Genomic DNA, 21,421 nt, shown 5'->3' on the forward strand with positions numbered 1-21,421 from the left:
TTCCTCAGGTGGTCAAAGGAAGGCAGGTTGGAAATCACCCGCAAACTCACACCATGTGGAAGGAAACCACCGATGAGGGGTGGAGAGGGCCTCTTGAGATTTTGGTTGGCGCCATTCCCAACATGCATTCCCAAAGAATTTACCTCAAGGAACAACAAAGGACAATCTCCAAAGAATGATACTTTCTCTTTTTTTTTTTTTTTATGTTTGTATTTAGTTTTGAGAGGGAGAGAGAGACAGAGCACAAGTGGGGGTGGGTGGGGCAGAGAGAGAAGAAGACACAGAATCCAAAGCAGGCCCCAGGCTCTGAGCTGTCAGCACAGAGCCGGATGTGGGGCTCTAACTCACAAGTCATGAGATCATGACCTGAGCTGGAGTCAGACGCCTAACGGACTGAGCCACCCAGGCCCCCCAAAGAATGAGACTTTCTAATGATCTTGCCAGATTTTCTGAATTTAAATGGATTATTGCTTTCAGCAGAATAAGGTGAAAACCGTGGGCATTCTTGAGCTGGGTTTTAGGTTTTTGTGATGTTCATAAAGGAAAAGACCATCACAGGGCACGTTTGCCGAGCCCTGTCTTTGGAGCACATTCTCCGCATTCCGTTTGAAGAACGTCCATTTTATCCTCAACTATGGATGCGAACAGGATGCTGTGATTTCATTTCAAACTAAGAAACAAATTTGCTTTTCTATCCAATTTCTAGACGGAGCCAAAAGAGGAAACCGCCTCATCTCCCTTTAGGAAAATGGGATTCCTTCGTTTTCCCTGAAATGAATAGTAAAGGTGTTTTAAAGCATTGAGAAAAGAGAAAGGAAAATAAGGTCTAAATGTCTCCATTCTGCACATTAGAGCCTGGGTTCAGGGACAGAAAACTGTAGGTGGGACAGGCAGTTGTTTCGAACTGTCCCTGAAGTCAGGTGCTTCCACACCTGAGATCTCTCTGGACTCAGGTTCTCTCTCCTGAGAAGAAATTTGATTTCGCTGCAGCTGTTTTTGGTTTTGTTTTTAGATTTTTTAAATGCGTTTTATTTTGAGAAACAGAGAGAGAGAACATGCATGCTTGCAAGTGGGGGAGGGGCAAAGAGGGAGGGAGAAAAATCCCAAGCAGCCTCCTCCCTGTCGTTCCAGAGCCCGCCTCGACTGGGGGCTTGATCTCACAAACCATGAAATCACACCCTGAGCTGAAATCAAGAGTCGAACGCTTAGCTGACTGAGCCGCACAGGCACTCCTTTGCTGTTTTTATTTTAAAGTGACCATTTGCCTATTCTGTCCCCCCCCCCAATTCATGCTCTCTTTCAAAAGTAAACATTAAAAGGAAAAAAAAAAAGAGGAAGAAAAAAGACATACCATGTATTTTTTGTCACAAATATCGCATATTTTTAGGGACACCTATTCAACAATTAAAATAGTAAGACTTTCCCCTAGAAGTCTCCTTGGGGCTACACAGCACCTTTCAGATTTCATTAACTGGCTGTGTAAAAGTGACCACATTGTATAGCATGAAACAAAGCATGACATAGTTTTTTAAAATGCTGACTAGGCATGGACAACCTGGTGCCCCTCCTTTGCTTGTGTAACTGGAGTGGTCCAATTCATGTCTGGAAGTGGGGGAAAGGGGTGAATAGAAATAAGATCTCATCAGGGAATAATAGTACGCCAGCCACATGTGGGGGGGTGGGGGGGTGGAAATGGCAATAGTTCCCTCACATGCCCAGAGTTCTAGAAATGCAAAGCTGTACCATGGAAATGGCCAGGTTTTCTCTGAAACTGGAACAAAATATATTTTTATACTTGGTTTTGTTTCCCCCAAGAAAATTACAGTTTAATGGCGGATACACCCAATGATAGGAAACATCCAGTGTTCTAAATGACTATTCGAGTCCCAGCTGTGTGACTTAAACAACCCTTTTGCAAAGAAGTCAGCAAAAATAATGTTGGCCATTTTCAGAAAATGGAGCAGATATTCAAGAATGGGGAGGGTGTGGGCAATGGTTTGTGTGTCGATATTCTTTCCCAGTTTTATCGAGATGTAACAGACCTACAGCACTGTATGAATTTAAGGTGTGCAATGCAATGGCCTGGCTTACATATATGGTGAAATGATGACCACAATAGGTTTAGTTAACATCCATCTTCTCACAAAGATACAATAAAAAGGAAAAACGAAAAAAAGAGAAAATATTTTTCCTTGTCACGAGAGCATTTAGATTTTACTCTTAAAAACTTTCCTTTATACCTTACAACAGTGTTAACTGTAGTCATCATGAGATATGTTACATCCCCAGTATTTATTTCTCTTACAACTGAAAGTTTGTGCCTTCCTCTGATTCTCCCTCTCCCCAACCCCCTCCATCTCTGGTAACTACAAATCTGATCTCTTTTTTCTGAGTCTTTTTTTTTTTTTTAAGATTCCACATATACGTGAGATCATACAGTGTTTGTCTTTCTCTGAGTTATTTCACTTAGCACACTTAGCATAATGCCCTCAAGGTCCATCTATGTTGTCACAAATGGCAGGATTTCTTCTTTTTTATGACAGAATACTGTATGTTGTATGTGTGTGTGTGTGTGTGTGTGTGTGTATATACCACGTGGTATATATATATATACCATGATTTCTTTATCCATTCATCCATCGATGGACTCTTAGCTTATTTCCATGTCTTCGCTGTTGTGAATAATGCTGCTGTAGACACGGGTGTGCAGAACTTTTCAGGGTACTGTCTTCATTTCCTTTGGATGTATTCTTAGAAGTAGAATTGTTGGGTCATATGTTGGTTCTATTTTTAATTTTTTGAGGATCCCCCCCCCAACTACTGTTTTCTATAGTGGCTGCAACCAACAGTTGTGCATCAACATTTTGACACAAAAACACTGAGATCGGAGAGTACGGGCAGGAGGCACATGGGCACATGTGAGGGTTTATAAAGAGACTAGCCTGTCTGAGTCATGGTGGAAAGTCTGTGGTGTGCAGATGTAGGCTGGGCAGATGGGGTGAGGATACTTTGGCAACCTCGAAGTCTGGACTGAAGCACTGTTGTATTCTGTAGGGAGAAATCATGCTGGTGACTGCAGAGAAAACTAGACCTTAGCCATTTGGGAGAGGGAAAGCCATTTCCCTAGTTAACCCTCTGTCTCACTTCCCAATCTATGGTGGAGGAGAGGAAATGAGCAAGGCAGCCATGTGTAGGGCCAAAGGAAACAGCATTGTTCTTCTGGCCAGATGTATCCCAAGCTCCTACCTCAGTAATGATCATTTTTACATCTTACGTAGCCCCCAGCTCTTGAATCACATTCAGCCTTTGAGCTTTTCCCATTGAGTCCCCAAAAATAACACTGCAGAGACAAGCCACCCCTCTGTGTCACCTTCCAATTCCTGACCCACAGACTCTGTAAGCATCATGAAGTGGTCGTTTTAAGCTACCATGTCTTGGGATAATTTGTGATGGCAGCAACAGTAGCTAGAACACCAACATTGACCTCTTGACTCACTGATGGGTTGTCCTTGGTTCTGTTCATTAGTTTAATCACCTTCTCCGATGCGGTGTTGGAAGCACACAGTTCTTTACCAAGTTCCCGATGTGTCAAGGACTTGCAGTGTTAAGATGGAATCTCTTCCCACCCCCACTGCATATTTCTCTGACGCTCTGAACAAATGAAGGGGTTGAAAATTGCAATCTGCTATATATAGTGCCACCAGGGTTCTTCCTGCTTCTACTCACACAAATGGCACTCAGCCTTTGTGATTTATGGCTCCCCACATGAAACGAGCCACCACCAGTCTCTCCCTCCCTTCTGTCAGTTGTGCATTTTGCAAATGGAAGTTTCTTGGGGGAAGCGGAAGAGAAGTATTGGCCAGGGACGGCTGAGGTGGCGTGTGGGAGAGGGACATACAATAGCTTCCTCAGTGGTTAATAGAGACCTTGTGTTTCTGAGCTCAAATGCACCACAGTGGGCCAGGGCCTGAGGATGATCGTATCAGATTTTGTGCTGCAAGGTTATCTTGTTTTCAGGACATCACATAGATGGGCCACAGAACATGTTATTTCTACAGCTTCATGAGTAGGTCCTTCTAATTCTAAAGCTGGTTGGACTGGCAGCTCTCCTTTTCATGATAGTGGGTGCTCTGTGTCTCCATCAAATTCCATCCCTGCACGGATATCTTCATTGAACAAATATCAACCATCTGCCTCATATTCCAGCATGAATATCAGCTGCCGTGTCGCAGGTGGCAGGGAGCATAGTGGCCCCCCAAGATGTCACCATCCCAGTCCTTAGAACCGGTGAATATGTCATGGCACATGGCAAAGCATAATGTGGCAAATAGCTTTAAGGTAGGGAGATTACCCTGGATGATCAGGTGGGCCCAATGTCATCGCGAAGGTCTCCTAGGAAGGCAGCAGAAGAGAGGGGCAGAGTAATACCGTAGATGAAGACTTTGACCCGCTGTTGCTGCCTTTGAAGCTGGAGGAAGGCCGTGAACCAAGAAATGCAGCAATCTGTGCAATGCAGAGAAAGCAAGGAAATGGATCCTCTCCTAGAGCCCCGGTAAGAGCGCAGCCCTGCAGGTACCTTGATTTGAGACTTCTGACCTCCAGCACTGTAAGAGGCTGCCTTTGTGTTGTTTTCAGCCACTACATTTCGGCAATTTGTTACAGCAGCCACAGAAAACTAAGATACTGCAGAATGAAAAACTGTTTTCTCCTTGCATTTGTCAGAGGGCAGATCTAAGCACCCGTTGGTTCAGTACCTTCCAGGGGCACTATTGAAAAGCCGATTTATTATTTTCTTCGTTTGTTCTGCATCACTGTGCTGAGGCTCATTAACACCCCATCCCTGGGTGCTCTGTGCATAAGCAGAAACGTATTAAGAATCAATCGCTCTGACCTTTATTCCTTGTTGGTGTTTTGTCATTCGTGGGCTGCTCGACCTGACATGTGAATTATACTCTGGCTGCCTGATGCAGAGGATGCAGCTACCAGCCCCCAAATATTTCAGACATATGCCAATTGCGATTTCAACACACATTCTCTTTTCCACCCCGTCAACCTGGAATTGTTCCATTGGCAACTAATGAAAGACCAATAGGAGGAAGGAATTGGCAAGGCATCACTGTTGACAAAGGGCCTAACCTTTGAGGAAGATTAAAAATAGATGCCCTTTAGGAAGAAAGAACCGAGGAAGTGAATCTTCTCTCGTCTTTAACTCTTTGGTCTATTGTCCTAACCCAAAAATCGAACCTTCTTCAGAGTTTGCGAAAGAAAAGGAGACCACGCGCTTTCAAGGATCCATTTGTGTTTGGAAGCAAGCAGCTTGTTGGTTTGTACCCCCCCCCCCACCACTGAAAATGTACAATGAAGCCGTATTGCAACATTTATCAAAGCAAATAAATGGTGTGGCCCTCCATGCAGCAACATGTCAGGCATTAAGAGCATCTAGAAACAAACAACTTCGGAGGGGTTTCTCACCATGTCCTCTCGCCTCCTTTGTCTTAATTCTACCCCTTCTGGTGGTGCCCGATTCTAAGCCCTGGAAACGGCCCAAGAGTTTCAAAATCACCTTTTCCATAAACTCTCCTTCCTTTCTTGCACCAATCTCAACCAGCTTCACTGGAGGGAAGCCATCTAACGAAGGACCTCATGCCCAAGTGTTTGTAAATGGTAACACCTGGATGTGTTGCCTGTCCCAGAGGACTTGTTTTCCAAATCTTTTTAAATAGAGACATAATCAACATGAATAATGAGGGCTTAGAATTCAAGCTTAACTCTTCGTGGCTGGAATTCAGTCAGTGTAGAGGTGCGCAGGGGAGGTGATCTGAGTCACTGGAAGCTTTCTCTGGGCCCCTCAAATCGCACCATTTGTACTACAACTCAAAATTCTGCCCCTACTTCTTCCTTCATAGATGAGATGAATTCCATAGACATGCTATTCAACATAATTATAGGCAGTAATATTTATAGTATGTCTCATAGTTCCCAACAAAAGGTTATTTCATGTGTTCCCCACCATTAAGCCTTGTACAGGCAAGAATTCTATCATCTCCATGTTATACTTTAGGGGTCAGCAAACTTTTTCTATAAGAGCCAGAAAGCAAATATGTCGTTAGCCATATGGTCTCTGCTGCAACTACTCAAATCTGCCCTTGGAGTGAGAAAGCAGCCAGGAGCAGCATGTGAACGAATGAGCACAGCTGTGTTCAACAAACTGTATTTACAAAAACAAGCAGCAGGCTGCATTTGCCAATCCCTGCTCTAGAAGAAGGAAACAGGATCCAGAAATTCGAGGGCCCCAGAGCACACACAAATAAGAAGCAGATCAACCCAGGACCTGAACCCAGTGCTTTCTGACTCCAAATCTACTGCTTGTTCGCCACAAAGCATTGCATTTGGAGCATGGTCTTTAGCCCTCGGTAGAGTCATGACTTTGGATCAAGTCATACACAATCTCCACCCATCCCCACATCTCCCCGTGCACATTTAGTGAGGCAACATCTGGGACTAGGCCACCATCATTACCATGCGGTCAAGGAAACAGAGTGAAGGTAACTGACCCACAGGACCAAACCAGGCCATTAGACAGGATAATTAGTGAAGCTTCATTGCATATTCAGTCACATTCATCCACTCCTTCCAGAAGCACATCATGGAGCCCTCCCTGCAGCACAGAATGGGGACTAGGCATCCCAGACCCGCCCTCACTCAGCATCCTCCTTCTGGTTCACCAGCAGAAGCAGCCATGCATCAGCATCATGGTGGAAGTTTCGCAGGGGACAGAGCTTTAGGAAGCTATGTTCCTGCTGTGCTGGAGCCATTCATTCCCAGCTGGGCACCATGACACCTACTCTGTGGGTCCTTCTCTTCACCTTCACCTCCAGGTGCCTTCCCAGGAAGGTAGAGCACTGGGTGAGTTAGTCAGGTGTGAGGACACTGGTTGGGCCACAGCTGGAGTGGACAGGGGCAGAGCCTTCCTCTCATGTGTCCTCCCAGAAACCTTCTCGGTTACACTGAGGCCCACCGTTTGTTGTTAGGAAACAAACGACGTGCCTGCATGTCGCAGGCAGGCTCTCTTTGTCTACGCTAGGTGTGTGGCCAAAGCTATTCATATATTAAAGTGACAGCCTCCCTTTGCTTCTTTTCCACACTCATCTCTCAAAAGAACCTCATTGACAGGACCACATCATTTTCGCCAAGGACAGCATTTACAGGTTCCTGGCAGCCCTGGGAAATTGTCCTCTCAAGTACACCCCAGCCTAACCATCCCTTCCTCAACATCTGGCATAGTGCCTACCATCTTTTAATATCCTTTTCCTTAATACAGCCCCCTTAATCCAACCCGTGACATTCTTCCACCATCTTGGAAATAGGAGCAAGAGGAAGACTGAGATCATGCTAAAGCACAACCTCAAATCCCTACACACATTCCAGCAAACACAGGAGATGGCATTTTACCTCCTCAAGGCATTCCCATAGGTTGTCTTTGCACTGTGCTCCGCTAGAAACATCTTTTGATCCCTCTTTAATTACACTGACTTATCTCATGGTATATCTTGTATACAGTGCTTTCGATGATAGATACCAATTTGTTAATATCTTGTCACAGAGACGCAGTGACTGGAACTGTGATCAGTGGCATGCAGCCATATCCTCTTTCCTCAATTGACTGTCTTCATTCTTGCAAGATAGGCAAACCTCTCTAAATGAGGGCAATCAATACAGCGCATTTAGCCATAATTGTGGCTTAACTCCCTGTTCTTTGAAAAGTTAAGCAATGTGATTTGCCTAAAACTGGCCTTTCCAAAAAGGCATCCCTGCATGCTCAAGAGGGAAATCAAGCAGCCAGCCTCCTGCCTGCCCCCTCCCTCCCAGCGACTGACCTTCCTGGGTCACGTCTTCCCTCCCCAAACCCTTCTCATCTCTAGATCCCTTTTTGGATCTTGACAACCAAGGCCAGCAGCGGTGGCACAGCAGGTAAGCTAGAGTGTCTAAGCTTAGGAGTGGCCTCTTTCCTCTGTAATCTCCCACATCACCCCCAGCAATGATCTTTCTGGGTCTCTTATTTGAGATAACGCACTGCCTTGGAAAGGTGAAGTCAGAAAAGGGTGGAGCTGTGTTCTTCCTGTAGGTGGGTCTTCTGCCTCCAGGACCCACAGGGGAACAGGCTCTAGCTGGTTTCTCTTGCCATGATTAATTTGTCTCCAACTAGCTAAGAGCAGTAAGAATGAATCAAAGGTGCCTGGGCTGCTTTGGAAAGCACCGTGCCACTGCCTTTCCACAGGGCCTGAAATATTAGAACACTGGCAACAATTATAGCAGAAAATGCAGGCATTTATTGAGTATATACTATGAGCCAGGGGTCCATATGCATAATCTCATCTGATTCTCTCCATAATCCAAATTATGAAGTGGGAACAGAGAAGCAACTGGCGCAGTAGGGAAGCATACAGACTGTGCAAACAGATTGCTCTGGTATCCTATGGGTTTCTGAGGGCTGCCATAACCACGTATCATAGACCGGGTGTTTTAAACAACAAAAATGCATGTCTCACAGTTCTGGAGCTTGAAGTCCAAGATCAAGGTGTCAGCATGTTGGGCAGGAGGGAAGGATGCGTTCCAGGCCTTTCTCCTTGGCTTGGAGATGGCTGTCTTGACCTTATATCTTCACAGCATTCCCTCTGTGTGTCTCTGTCCAAATTTCCTCGTGTTAGAATAGGACACCGGTCATACTGGATTAAGGCTCACCTTAAAGAGCTCATTTTAACTTAATAGCCTCTTTAAAGACACTATCTCCAGGGCACCTGGGTAGCTCAGTTGGTTAAGCATCTGACTCTTGATTTCGGCTCAGGTCATGATCTCACGGTTTATGACATAGGACCCCCCATCGGGCTCTGCGCTAACAGTAGGGGCCTGCTTGGGATTCCCTCTCTCCCAGTCTCTCTGCCCCACCCCCACTCATGTGATTGCTCACGTGCATGTGCTCTCTTTCTCTCTCTCAAAACAAATAAACATTAAAAAAAGACACTATCTGCAAATACAATCATATTCTGAGGGACTAGTAGTTAGAACGTCAACATGTGACTTTTTAGGGGGACACAGTTCAACCCAGAACAGATCTGAACCATGGCTCTGCCCTTGGCTACCTGTGTGACTTTTACCCAGCCACTCACTCTGTCCTGCCTTCATTCCTAAGCAGCCTTGAGGTTGTTGTGAAAATTATGTACATGAAATACTTAAAGCCCTCCTGACACACAGCCAGACCTCAATAAATGTTAGTTGGTATCAGGGCTCATCCCCATTTTCCAGGTGAACAAACTGAGCCTTAAATAGGTTCCGCAACTTGCATGAGATCACACGGCTGGTGAGCGGCAGATACATCGCGGCCCGTAACCTACATCTGCCTATGCCAAAGACCAATCTCTCATCTACAACGCTACACTGCCTCCTTTTCTGCAACCTTTTATTCTGAATAAAAGTCAATATTCTATCTAAATAGAAGTAAAGCTATATCGTCCTTTCCAGGAGATGAAGCCCAGCCCAATCCATTTCAAATCCCCCCAGCAACTCAAAGCTTGAAGGGAAAGCCCCCAGTGTGCCTCTGGCATCTCATGAGAGGAAGAACAGAGCCTGTCCATGTTGGCCACTGACTCTGTAAGCACACATCAGAAAGGACTTGAATTCTTCTCTCCTACCCAGGAGATTGACACCAGGGAGGATGATCAGGCCAGGAGCCAGAGGAGCCTTCTGACTTCAGCCTTAATCCTGCGCCCCATGTGGACGCATCTTCAAGCCCGCCCACGGTTGTCCTAGCTAACATGTTGGGCGTGATGTTTCTGGAACAGCTATTTTTGTTTTGTTTTAACCTATCAAGGGAAAAAAAAGTCCTCAGCCCATAATAAAGGCTAGGTCATTTCGTGTGCAAATTAAGAGGTTTTTAATAAACAGAAGATCCACATTCTTTGGAAACTTTGCTGTAGCCTTGATACCCGCCCACGCACCTCCCCAGCCTGCCGTCCCTGCCCCTCCCAGCTAGCACTAGGTGAATCCAGAGAGATGATTTTTCAAGGAGTAGATGGGCTGTGTTATCTTACAGATGTGAGTTTGTTCTCTTTCAGAGACCACTTGGTGTGGTCTCTGGAAGCATAGATGCTTTGTCCCTTGCTCTCATCTGTGGTTTGAGCAGTGTGAGAACTGGGACAAGAGCGAGGAGGGGGAGGAGCCCCCAGCATGCCGTTCCTCAGCCTCAGCTTAGGAATCAGGCACTTGGAAAGCTTGAAGAGACCCTGAGGCCAGGCCCACCTCTAGGGACTCTTGACAAACTCCCCACCACCACCCCCCTCCAGGCGATGATGCCGCTGGCCAAGCTTGGGACCCTCTGCTTCCCCCACAGAGGCATTGTCGGATGCTCCACAGGACCAGAGCAGGTCTTAGAGTTCCACTCTCCACCAGTTCTCAGCCAGGACCCACAGCACAACTCCCTGGCGTTCTTAAGGGACACATTCCTGGGTGGTCAGAGTAGCCACCTTAGGTTGTCTGACAGCCATCCATATGTTTCATTAAGAACAGCAGATGTTTCTTGATCTTTTTGGAGTAAATTTAAAAGAGATACTACCAGATGTCATATCTGTATTAGAACAGATGTAGATATTATAACATAGGTATTATAGGTATCATGTACAGATAACATGTAGGTATTATACATATAAATCCACTGGTTACATTTTATAAAATATATCTATGTATATGTACCAAACATATGGATATTATCCATCAATATTGTATATATGTGCGTGTGTGTATACACACACACACGTGTGTATATGTGTGTACACACACACACACACACACGTTTCAAATTTACAACATTGTATCAGTTTCCTATGGCTACTGTATTAATTACCACAAACTCGGTGGCTTAAAACAACTTCTACTTACTCTCTCACAGTTCTAGGGGATAGAAGGCCAAAGTCAAGGCCATCAGCTTGCAGGGCTGTGTCACTCCGGGGCTCCAGAGGAAGAAAGTCCTTCCCTGCCTCTTGGAGGTTCTATTGGCCACCAGCACTCATGGGCTTGGCTCTTTACTCCAGGCCCTGTTTCCCCCTTCACCTGGCCTTCTGCTTTTCTCTGTGTATGCATCTCCTCAGTGTGAGTCTAATAAGGACACTGGTCCCTGGATACGTGTCATTGGGTTTAGGGCCCATCCCGATAATCCAGAATGATCTTAACTCAAGATCTTGAGTTACAACTACAAAGACTCTTTTTCCAAACAAAGTCTCATTCACAGGTTCCAGGGATTAGGATGTGAGCATACAATTTGGGGGGATATATAGTTGGGGGAACATATATTTTGGGGGGAACATTCAATCCACTACAGTACAAAAGAATCATGCTAAATATACTCCTTTAAAAAAAGAAACTCCCCCCCCCCAAAAAAAAAAGAAAGAAACTCCCTCTTGGGGCGCCTGGGTGGTTCAGTCAGTCAAGCATCCAACTTTGGATCAGGTCATGATCTCACAGTTCATGGGTTCGAGCACCACATCAGGCTCTGAACTGACAGCTCAGAGCCTGGGGCCTGCTTCAGATTCTGTGTTTCCCTCTCTCTGTCTCTGTCCCTCCCCAGCCTATGCACTGTCTCTCTCTCTCTCAAAAATAAATAAACATTTTTTATTTTAAATAAATAAATAATAAACAATTTTTAAAAACCTCCTCTTTCTATGTATGTGTATTAGTGCAAACATGTAAACATTTTCTGGAAGGACTCATGCGAAGTCATGAACAGTGATCACTTTTGAGCAGAGATCTATTTGAGAGCAAGGAAGGAAAGGGGGGGATGAAACGTTCCCTTCCTATTATACAACTTCCTGTACTGCTTTAATTTTCTAGCCATGCACATGTGTTACCTTCTTTTTTTTTTTCTTAATGTCAACAAGGATTCTCAGGAGGTTGGGGGTGTGAAATTATGTTTTTTCTTTTCTTCTTTCCTACTTCTCCATTTTAAAACAACAATTTTGGGGGCGCCTGGATGGCTCAGTCGGTTAAGCATCTGACTCTTGGTTTTGGCTCAGGTCATGATCTCATGGCTCATGGGATCAAGCCCCACATCTGGCCCTGCGCTGACAGCATGGGACCTGCTTGGGATTCTCTCTCTCCCTCTCTCTCTCCCCCACTCATGCTTGCTCTCTCTCTCTCTCTCAAAATAGACAAATAAACTTAAAAATAAGTGAATACATAAATACATAAATAAAGTAAAACAACAATTTTTATTTAATCAAAGAAGCAGCTCACGTGGGTGATTTGGATGTCCCGCCCAATCAGAGAGTAAGTGACCCAATCTGACTGTGTCCTCTCACAGAGAAAGAACCAAGAAGGAGGGCAGGACAGGCACTGGGAGAGCTGGCTGCTAAGGGGGAGTGGGCATCTCCCTGCCTCCTCGCCTTGGGAGGAGATGGCCCCAAGGCTTCCCATCTGCAGATCTCTCTACCGAGTGAGGATTTCACAGCTTGGATCCCACCGGGGCCTCCCCACAATTCTGAGGAGTGGAAATAGGCATTCTACAGGGGAAGAAAATTGGCCTCCAGGACACGGTCCACCTTGGGGCAGATTGGGATCCCCTGGAGAGTCTGATTGGGTCCAAGCGTGGGCCACGTGTGGGGATTCCTAAAGCTCCCCGGGTGACCTGGTGTGCACCCCAGGTAGAGGTGAGCTGGCTGAAGGCTGGGAGGGGAATTGACATATGTGGGCATTTACTGTGTGCCCGGAGCTGTGTTTCACGGGTGCTCCACAGAGGTTGAGGCCACTCATTCCTCAAATGAACCCTCAGAAGTAGTTCCTCTCAGTCCAGTGATAAGGAGTCTCAGAAATATCACTATTATGCTCAAAGATACAGAGTTAGTAGGGGCAGATGCAGGTCTCAAACCCACCTCTGCAGCACCACAATCCAGAGCTCTTTCTACAAAACCTCTTGGCTTCCACGGATGACCCTTACCCAGTTCACTCCGGTCCTGGGGTGGGGCAAACTTCGAGAAGTTCCACTTTGTTAACTGCTCAAAAGTTTGCCATCAGAAAATCGAGAAAAGCAAAAACGATCACACGCTACCTGTTCTCAAATGCATGGGTTTATGCACGTGTCTTACAACCGCTCTTGGCAAATGACAAGAGTGAGGACATCGTACTGCCTTAGGCTGGGGCGTCAAAACATGCAGAATAGGTGTTGGCAATTTAGCAGAAAATCCTGGAGACAACAGCGGAGCACTCTTTCAAGAAATGCTGATCACCAACATGCTCGACGGCACGGAGGATGACATCCCATAGGAAAACACAGACGTGGAGGATTCTGAGGCTCCAAATGTGCAACAGTTTAGGGACATCCTAACCAATGTATTTCCTAACATTTTCCCTTTTTCTTTTCTTTTTTTTTTTTTTTTTTTTTTACAAAAGTTATACATGGTTGAAGAAGTCTTTGTCCAAATGGGGCTACAAGAGCACTTCCTGTACAAAATGAAGTTTACAAATGAGAAGGAAGCATCGTGACATGGTTTCATTCTCAGGAGTCGTAGTAATCTCCTAGGGCTGAATTCAATTCTTAGTGGTTGTATTGGTTTCTATAACAGGACACCACAAACTGGGAGGCCCCATACAACAGAGATTAACTCGCTCACAGTTCTGGAGGCCAAAAGTCTGAGGTCGTGGTGTTGGGACACCACACTCCCTCTGAAATCTCTAGCAGCCCATCTCCTTTTGCCTCTTCCACCTTCTAGTAGACCCAGGAGTTCTCTGGCTTGTAGAAGGATAACTCCATTCTCTGCCTCCTCCCTCTTCACATGGCTTTGTCCTGTGTGTCCTTATGTCTTCCTGTGGCATTCTTCTCGTGTGTCTGTCTGTCCTCTTCTTATGAGAACACCAGCCATGTTGGATTAGGGGCCCATCTTCCTCCAGTATGACCTCCTCCTAACTAATTACATCAGCAACAACCCTGTTCCCATATAGGGTCACATTCTGAGGTACTGAAGGTTAAGATTTCAACATATCTTTCAGAGGGACACAATTTAACCCATGAAGGTGGTACATAAAAATAATTCTTGGTAGTACACAAAATAATGGTGTAACACATCTACAGCATCATAGATTTTAAAACTTTAGCGTTTTCACAAACATGTCAGTTTTGTGTTTTGTTTCTTTTCCCACACTCACTCCCAGCGAAGTCGTCTCACCCTTTAGAAGCAGGTTTCCCATATTGCTCGTCTTTCTCCTGGCCCCTCTCCTGCCCCCACAGTAGATGCTAATTAGCAGCTGTTTAATTATCAGCCCAGCGGGGGAGTGATCCAGACCCTGATCCTCAGAGAGTCAGATCCACAGTTAAGTTGTCCCAGATACTGGAAGGTTGACTGTGTTCCGTGCCTTAGCAAGAGGCAATGTGGCTTGGTGAAAAGTATGGAGGATTTAGAATTGGTCAGCCTGCATGACTCCGCCATGTCTTCAACAGCTGAACAATGGCCGCTAACCCTCCTTTCCTCAGTTGTAACCATACCCTCCCCACAGTCTTGTTGAGAAGATTATATGTAGTGAAAGTACCTTGTTAATGAAACTTCTAAAATAGAAGGCAAATGTGCAGGGATAGTATCTGCCTCCTAGAATGATCTGTAACCGGCACATTGTAGATGTACAAACACATTTGTTGATTGAAAATTCTTCGTTAAAGAGAAAGACTATAAGAAAGAAGTAAGTGGGGGGAGTTTCTGGAGTAAAACTTGTTCAAGCATGGGTGTCAAATTAAGATTTAAAAGTTGAACCAGAATTGCAGAATATCCATCTCTTCGTTTCTAATAAAATAATTCTAATAAAATAATGCTTTCTTATCTTGTTTATCTATGTAAATGATTAGGTCAACGGACAACTTGGATGAGCAGTCTAAAATGAAATACCTAAGCTAACTGTACATTATTTTTCAAGAAGGCAAGGAGCTATGGTTAAGTTGCAGGCCACTGGTGCCACATCGAAGTGGTAATGAAAGGTACCGTGTGTGAAAGGTTACATTCAGAGGAGGAGAAAGAATAAAAGTAACCTTGTAGTTATAATGTGCGGAAGGAATTTGAACACCAGGAAATACTTCTCTGATATTAACTGTTTTATCACACGAGGGGTTATAACACTGAAATCTCCTCCAGGGGTCTTTAAAAATAGTTAATAATCTCATCTTTCTGCTACTGGAAATTTCAATTATAGTAGAAAACAATCCAAATGACCAGTAAGAGGGATATCATTGGGTAAATTATTGCACATTATTCTATGGGATATTTAGGTAGCTATTAAAAATTAATTTATGAGAGCTCTAGAGAAGCATAGTAAAATCCTTGTGTACACTACTTAGTGAAGAAAGAATGCAGAATTCTATCTGTCGTTCAATTACTCTTATGTAAAAATTAGGTTTAAATGAAAATTAACATTGGACAAGAACGCAGAAAAAGAAAGCAATTTATGGTAGTCTGTGGTATCACTGTGGGGAAAAATACGTACTCTCCAGTTATTTTCATATAACAAGAAAAATATATGTTTTAAAGGTGTTCTCTGTCTTGGTATTGTAACTGTGATCTTCACTGAAGACGTGAACATCAACTAAAAGGCTCAGAAAGGTCTGCAGTCTTAGGATTTTTAATTTTCAGTAACACTAAATGACAAGATTGCAGACACCGACATCATGCTTCAGCACTTCTGAGCAGCAAGGAGGGGTGGTGTCCAGAGAGCACAGCGTTCCAAAGCATCGCTGGTCTCCATTAAAACCTAATTTATGGAATTAAAAATTAATTTTATGGAAATGAGTTTTAAGTCTTTTCATTAGACTGCACTCAGTCTAATTAAGTTTGGAGTGCTATTGTCGTAGCCATTCCTGCTCTGTTATCTAAAAAAAGATGAAATCCGATGTGGGTCTGCTTATTCTTATGCTGCTGAGAATCAGCAACTCCAAAGGGGAGTTTTCAAGCATCCACAGGGCAGCTACTCTTGCTTAGCAAAGACCCTAGCAATGGAACAACGCTACCTCAACAAAATCAGTCATGACAACGAATCCAATATGATGGGAATCCTGCAACGGAAGCCAACCCAGGCTTACCATTAATGAGCGGAGCAGATAAACGTCTTACTCAGGACCACTATGGGAAGATGCGATGGCCGAATTCAGGCTCCTTCCCAAGTGAAAGCGACACTCTTACCCCTCTTCCTTGAATACCTGCGTCCATAGTAAAAGAAACGTTTTAAGAGGGGTGCACTATGGCTCTTTACATAAACATGTGTGTGTGTGTGTGTGTGTGTGTGTGTGTGTGTGTAGGTAGATCTATCTTCTATCTGTTCTGCGACAGCTGTGAGGATACACAGAGCACACCTCTGATTTCCAGGAGAGTAATTGACCAAGCACCCCAGCTGCTGCGCTCTGAAATCTGTCACTGTGTTGGCAACAGGCCATGCTTCCCAGGCGGCTCCAGCCAGTCACTGAGCACAACAGGAGCACTGAGGCAGGATCATCCCTGGGAGACACAGGGTTCCTCTGAAAGTCAACTTTGGAACCCCAACAGACTTGTCACACTTTCCTTACACTATGGGGCAGTTGAGGACACTTTTGCCCAACCTTGTTCATGCTCTCCTTTACGGGGTCAAGCTTGCATGGCAGTGCCTTGCATTTTCTCTCCTAATAAAAACCTTGCGTATTTAATCTCATCTTGGCATCTGCTTCTCAGAAGATACATATATAGAATACATAGAAAATACACATCATATACATATATGCGCATGTATATTTGAATCATAATTTCTCTCCATTTGATGGACACTAGTTATGTCTAGATTTTTGGCATTATAAAAATATCTATCCGTGGGGCATCTGGGTAGCTCAGTCTGTTGAGCTTCTGACTCTTGATCTCAGCTCAGGTCATGATCCCAGGGTCATGGGATCAAGTTCCACATTGAGCTCTGTGCTGAGCATGGAGTCTGCTTGGAATTCTCTCTCTCTCTCTCTCTCTCTCTCTCTCTTTCCCTCTAGTGCCTCTCCCCTACTCATGAGTGCTCTCTCTCTCTCTCTCTCTTTCTAATAGAAAAAAATTAAAATTAAAAAAAAAGAAAACACATCCATCCCATGCTTCCAAATATTTGTTATGTGCCAAAGTGAGTATCTGTTGTTGGAATACTTCCAAGGAATCGAGCAAATGCCACACCTACCACTTCTTTTCTACACATACAGAGTTTCTGATAGAATTAAAGATTTTCTGGCAAACGAGCCCCCAGGTTTCCTATGTCAGTGTGTAGAAGGAAATGAAGTACCACTCTCTTACAGCATTCCTGCACATTCCAGGACAGCAAGGGAGGGGAGGTTTCCAGCCACCTTTATGATCCCTCCATTTTTCCCTCCCTACCGTCACTGTAGACATGGGTCCTCTTGTCTTCCCTGGTCCCAATCAGAGTTCTCAAGTGCAAGCAACAGAAATTAATTCTGGATTACTTAAGCAAAAGAGAATTTCCTGGAATGGTATGGGGAGCTCCCAATCAGTGAGAGGCCAAAAGATTAGTCTTGGGGGAGCTCCAGGGTTGGGTTGTGGAACTGTAGCAAGAACCTTTTACAGGGAAGGTCTGGGGAGTGAACCTAGGAAATAAATAGCCTTCAAGGGCTCCTTTTCCCCTCACATTGCTTTCCCAAGATGCAAATCCATACCCACCGGGGCTCCCCTGAGGCAGAGAGCCTGCAATTTCTTTGCAGCAGATAAGGTGTCTCACATTTCATTTCCACCAATGCAGAACCTAGTGGACTCCAGGTAGTCCCCCAAATACACTGAGGATGTTTGCGAAAGGAAGAAATGGATGTTGGGCAGCAAAATATAATTTTAAAGCTATGTATTCAGCCCACACCCTTTTCTACATTTGCGTAGTCCTTGAGTTTGTAGCTGTTCAGAGACTGGCCACAGCCACTGGGTGATAAATGCATTATTGCCCAAGTGAAGGAAAGTTTCGTGAATGGGACAAAGTCTAGCTGTGTCCAGGAGCCTGCTTGAACAATTCAGCACCTAAGTTTCATTTCCATCCAAGGGCTTGGGGTCCTGCCTGACTTTCCAAAAATTGAAGTATTGTCATTGCCAGGATGCCAACATCGTCCATTTCTTTTCAAAGATCCCTCACTTACCTTCGAAAGCTCTGCCGTGAACTAGCTGGCTCTTCACGCAGGTTTTGTTTTGGTCCGGTTTTGGTTTGGTCTGGTTCAGTCTTGGTTTTGGTTTTGGCTGATTCCCAAATGTGACAGCACAATCCTGTCAACAAACATAAAGGCTCGAAAGCCTTCCAGAAAAATAATCCATGCAGTTTTCACTCTCTCCCTCCCTGAATCCACATCAAGCTTCCTTACTTAATAGAACTATTGGGTTGCTTTGTTTATTTCCCTCAACAACCCCTACCACCTTTTCTTCCTTGAGAGTACTTTTCTCTGTCGAATTCTCATTTTAAAGAAACTCACTTTGAGGCATCACCAAGGCCAATTTATTTGGCACAGAGAGGAGCAAATGCTTTCAGAAAATAATCATAGAGAGCAGAGTGTACAGGAGATGAACTTGGTTTCTGCAGAAAAAAAAGAAAACACCTTATGTACAAATGGAATTTGAGTTCATGGAAATGAATTCCAGAAGAAGGTGTTCAGGTTGATATTCAGGTGTTCTGCCAATATGTCATTTCAGGTAAAGATGGCCTTGCAGCAGGAAGGATTTGACAGAAAGAAGCGGGGGTATAGAGACATCAATGAGATTGACATCAACATGAATGATCCTCTTTTTACAAAGCAGTGGTATCTGGTAAGCATCTCCGTATTATTCCTAACATTTCCCACCTTGAGACTTTGGATAAAAGACTCATTTCTATTTCCTCATTATTCTATGGAATGTCAGCCAGCATCTGACTCCATGAACCTCTCTGCCCCCTCTGATACGTATTGATTTTCTATCACCACCCATACATCATGTTCCCTCATCTGTTTCTTCTGGAACTGCTAAATAGCCATGATCTCTGCTGATCAGATTGCCCCAGACTCTGAAAAAGCACACCAGCGCATGAGGGGAGACTTGCAAAATCATGCAGAAGTTGAGTCAAGGGTCTAGGGGGTGTAATCCAAGGGTTTCAACAGGCAGAGTGATGGGAGGACATAATGAAACCACAGGCATAAGAGAAAGAATCAGGCGACTTCACAAGGGACAAGCAAGAGAGCTCAAAGACCAAAGCAATGAAAGTAGCATCCGTTAGTTCTTCCTAAAATAATGGCAGGAAGTCACATCCATGGTGCTTCACTGATGCAGGATTCAAGGCCTGAGGGGTCCAATCTGTCAGGTGAAATGAATATTTTCTGGCCCACCAGCGTCCTCCGTGGCCCATTTGGACAGGTTGGGTTATATTTAAAAGAGACTCAGAGTCTCTAAACCAATCTATCTGCAGGCCATCTTGAGGGGAAAGGAGTGAGTAATTTTAAAATATGAGTGATGCTTCACCTTATTTAAGATCAAAAGGGAAAGAAGACTAAATTATAGCCCTGTGGACTGATACATTTATGGGAATGCATCACAACTTACCTCTTGGATCTTCACAGCTCGACTGTGCCCTTGGCTTTTTGGCATGTAATCCCACAAATCTGATCTGGGCAAGTGAAAAAGGCTTCTGTGTGTTAATCAGGTTAGGCTACCATGGGTCTTGCAATCACAACCAACCCCCAAATCACACTGGCTTAACAAATTGAAGCTGTTGCCCACTCACTATACGTCCAACACTTCCTATTTCCTCATGGACCCAGTCTCCATCTCAGCTCCATCTCGACCCCTGCTCTCAAGAGCACCTCAACAAGGGGAAGGAGCAGGGCACACACTGGCGCCCTAAGGCTTCTGCCTGGATGTGACAAATGACGCCCGAGCTCACATTCCATTGGCCAAAACCAGTCACGTGGGCATTCTACTAACTTCCAAAGTAATAGAGAGTGTAATCTTAACATGTGCCTAGAAGACCAGTCGTTTTTGCAAAAAGCGCTAATGACATCCACACAGCGTTTTAGCAACGGGTCACTGTGGGCTTCTGCCGATACAAATTCTGACTGCGCTGTTTCCACAACTCATCTTTGAGAAAATCTGCACAGGACAAAGATGCATGAAAAGAAGGCAGTGAACCTATTTATCTGGAATTCCTTTGTTTCCTTTTTTGAATTTTTTTTAGGGAAAGGACTGTTTTCCTCCATTAGAACAAGCACTAAAAGTGAACCAACTATCTTTAATCAGTTCCTCAGACATTTTTAAGCAAGATTTGGTGTGGTGGTACTGAAATTAAAGGTAAATAGGATGTGCTCTCTCTCGCAAAGCATATCGTTGTTGAGCAAGGAAATCACATTCAAATAAGAATAATCCAAGAAAGTATGTGCTAAATTCAAAATATGAGGCATAAATAAGGACTACAAGAGTGAGCATTTAATTCCAAATTGGAGAGTTTCTTGCAATAGCAGCTTTAAGGAGTTTAAGGATAGCAATCCAATCATAAGAGATGGAAGGATTGAGGGGCGCCTGGGTGGCTCAGTCAGTTAAGTGTCTGATTAGGCTTAGGGCATGATTACGAGTTCAAGCCCCGCATGAGGCTCTGTGCTGACAGCCTGGAGCCTGGGGCCTGCTTTGGATTCTGTGTCTCCCACTCTCTGCCCCTCCCCCATGTTCTCTCTCTCTCTCTCTCTCTCTCTCTCTCAAAAAATAAATAAACATTAAAATGCAAGAGATAGAGGGATTGAAACTGTGTTTGCATAATTACATAACATAGAAACGTCAATTATGTACATTTAAAAAAATGGAGGGAGAAGGCTGGAAAAGGTGGATGGGGAAACATCCGGAAGTATGGTTTCCTGGAAGACTTGGCCTTTGAGTTGGCCCTGGAATACCAGACAGCTGCAAACATTTAGACAGGTGCTTTACTGCACCAGACTAACAAGATTCTCTGCTTTGGAATTCCTGAACCAGATCAACACAGGGCAAGCCGATGGCACTCCTGGCCTTGATTTGAATGTGGCAGAAGCTTGGGAGCTGGGATACACAGGGAAAGGTGTCACCATTGGAATTATGGATGATGGTGAGTATTTCAAAGCCTTTGCATCATTTGGAAGCAAGTGTGTCTTTGCATGCCTTTGCAATATAAAAGATTCACTGTTTGGGGGCTCAGTCAGTTAAGCGTCCAACTCTTGATTTCGGCTCAGGTCATGATCTCACAGTTTGTGAGTTCGAGCTCCTCACTGGGCTCTGCACTCCCAGGGCGGAGCCTGTTTCAGATTCTCTGTCTCCCTTTCTCTGCCCCTCCCCTGCTTGCTTTCTCTGTCTCGCTCAAAAATAAATAAATGTTAAAACAAATTTTTTTAAGAAAGATTCACTGTTTTGGAGATGCTGCT

General features: G+C 44.5%; 1 protein-coding gene across 1 annotated transcript in view; it reads left to right on the forward strand.

Annotated features, from left to right (window-relative positions):
- The window catches only part of PCSK2 (proprotein convertase subtilisin/kexin type 2), a 270,832-nt gene that overhangs the window by 123,708 nt on the left and 125,703 nt on the right, over window positions 1–21,421 (forward strand). Inside the window, exons 3-4 of the mRNA XM_030310130.1 lie at window positions 18,702–18,815; window positions 21,000–21,108. Coding sequence (XP_030165990.1) covers window positions 18,702–18,815; window positions 21,000–21,108 — 223 coding nt within the window. The remainder of the gene's footprint in view (window positions 1–18,701; window positions 18,816–20,999; window positions 21,109–21,421) is intronic.

The sequence above is a fragment of the Lynx canadensis genome, chromosome A3 (genome assembly GCF_007474595.2).
Source record: "Lynx canadensis isolate LIC74 chromosome A3, mLynCan4.pri.v2, whole genome shotgun sequence".
NCBI classification, from domain to species: Eukaryota; Metazoa; Chordata; class Mammalia; order Carnivora; family Felidae; genus Lynx; species Lynx canadensis.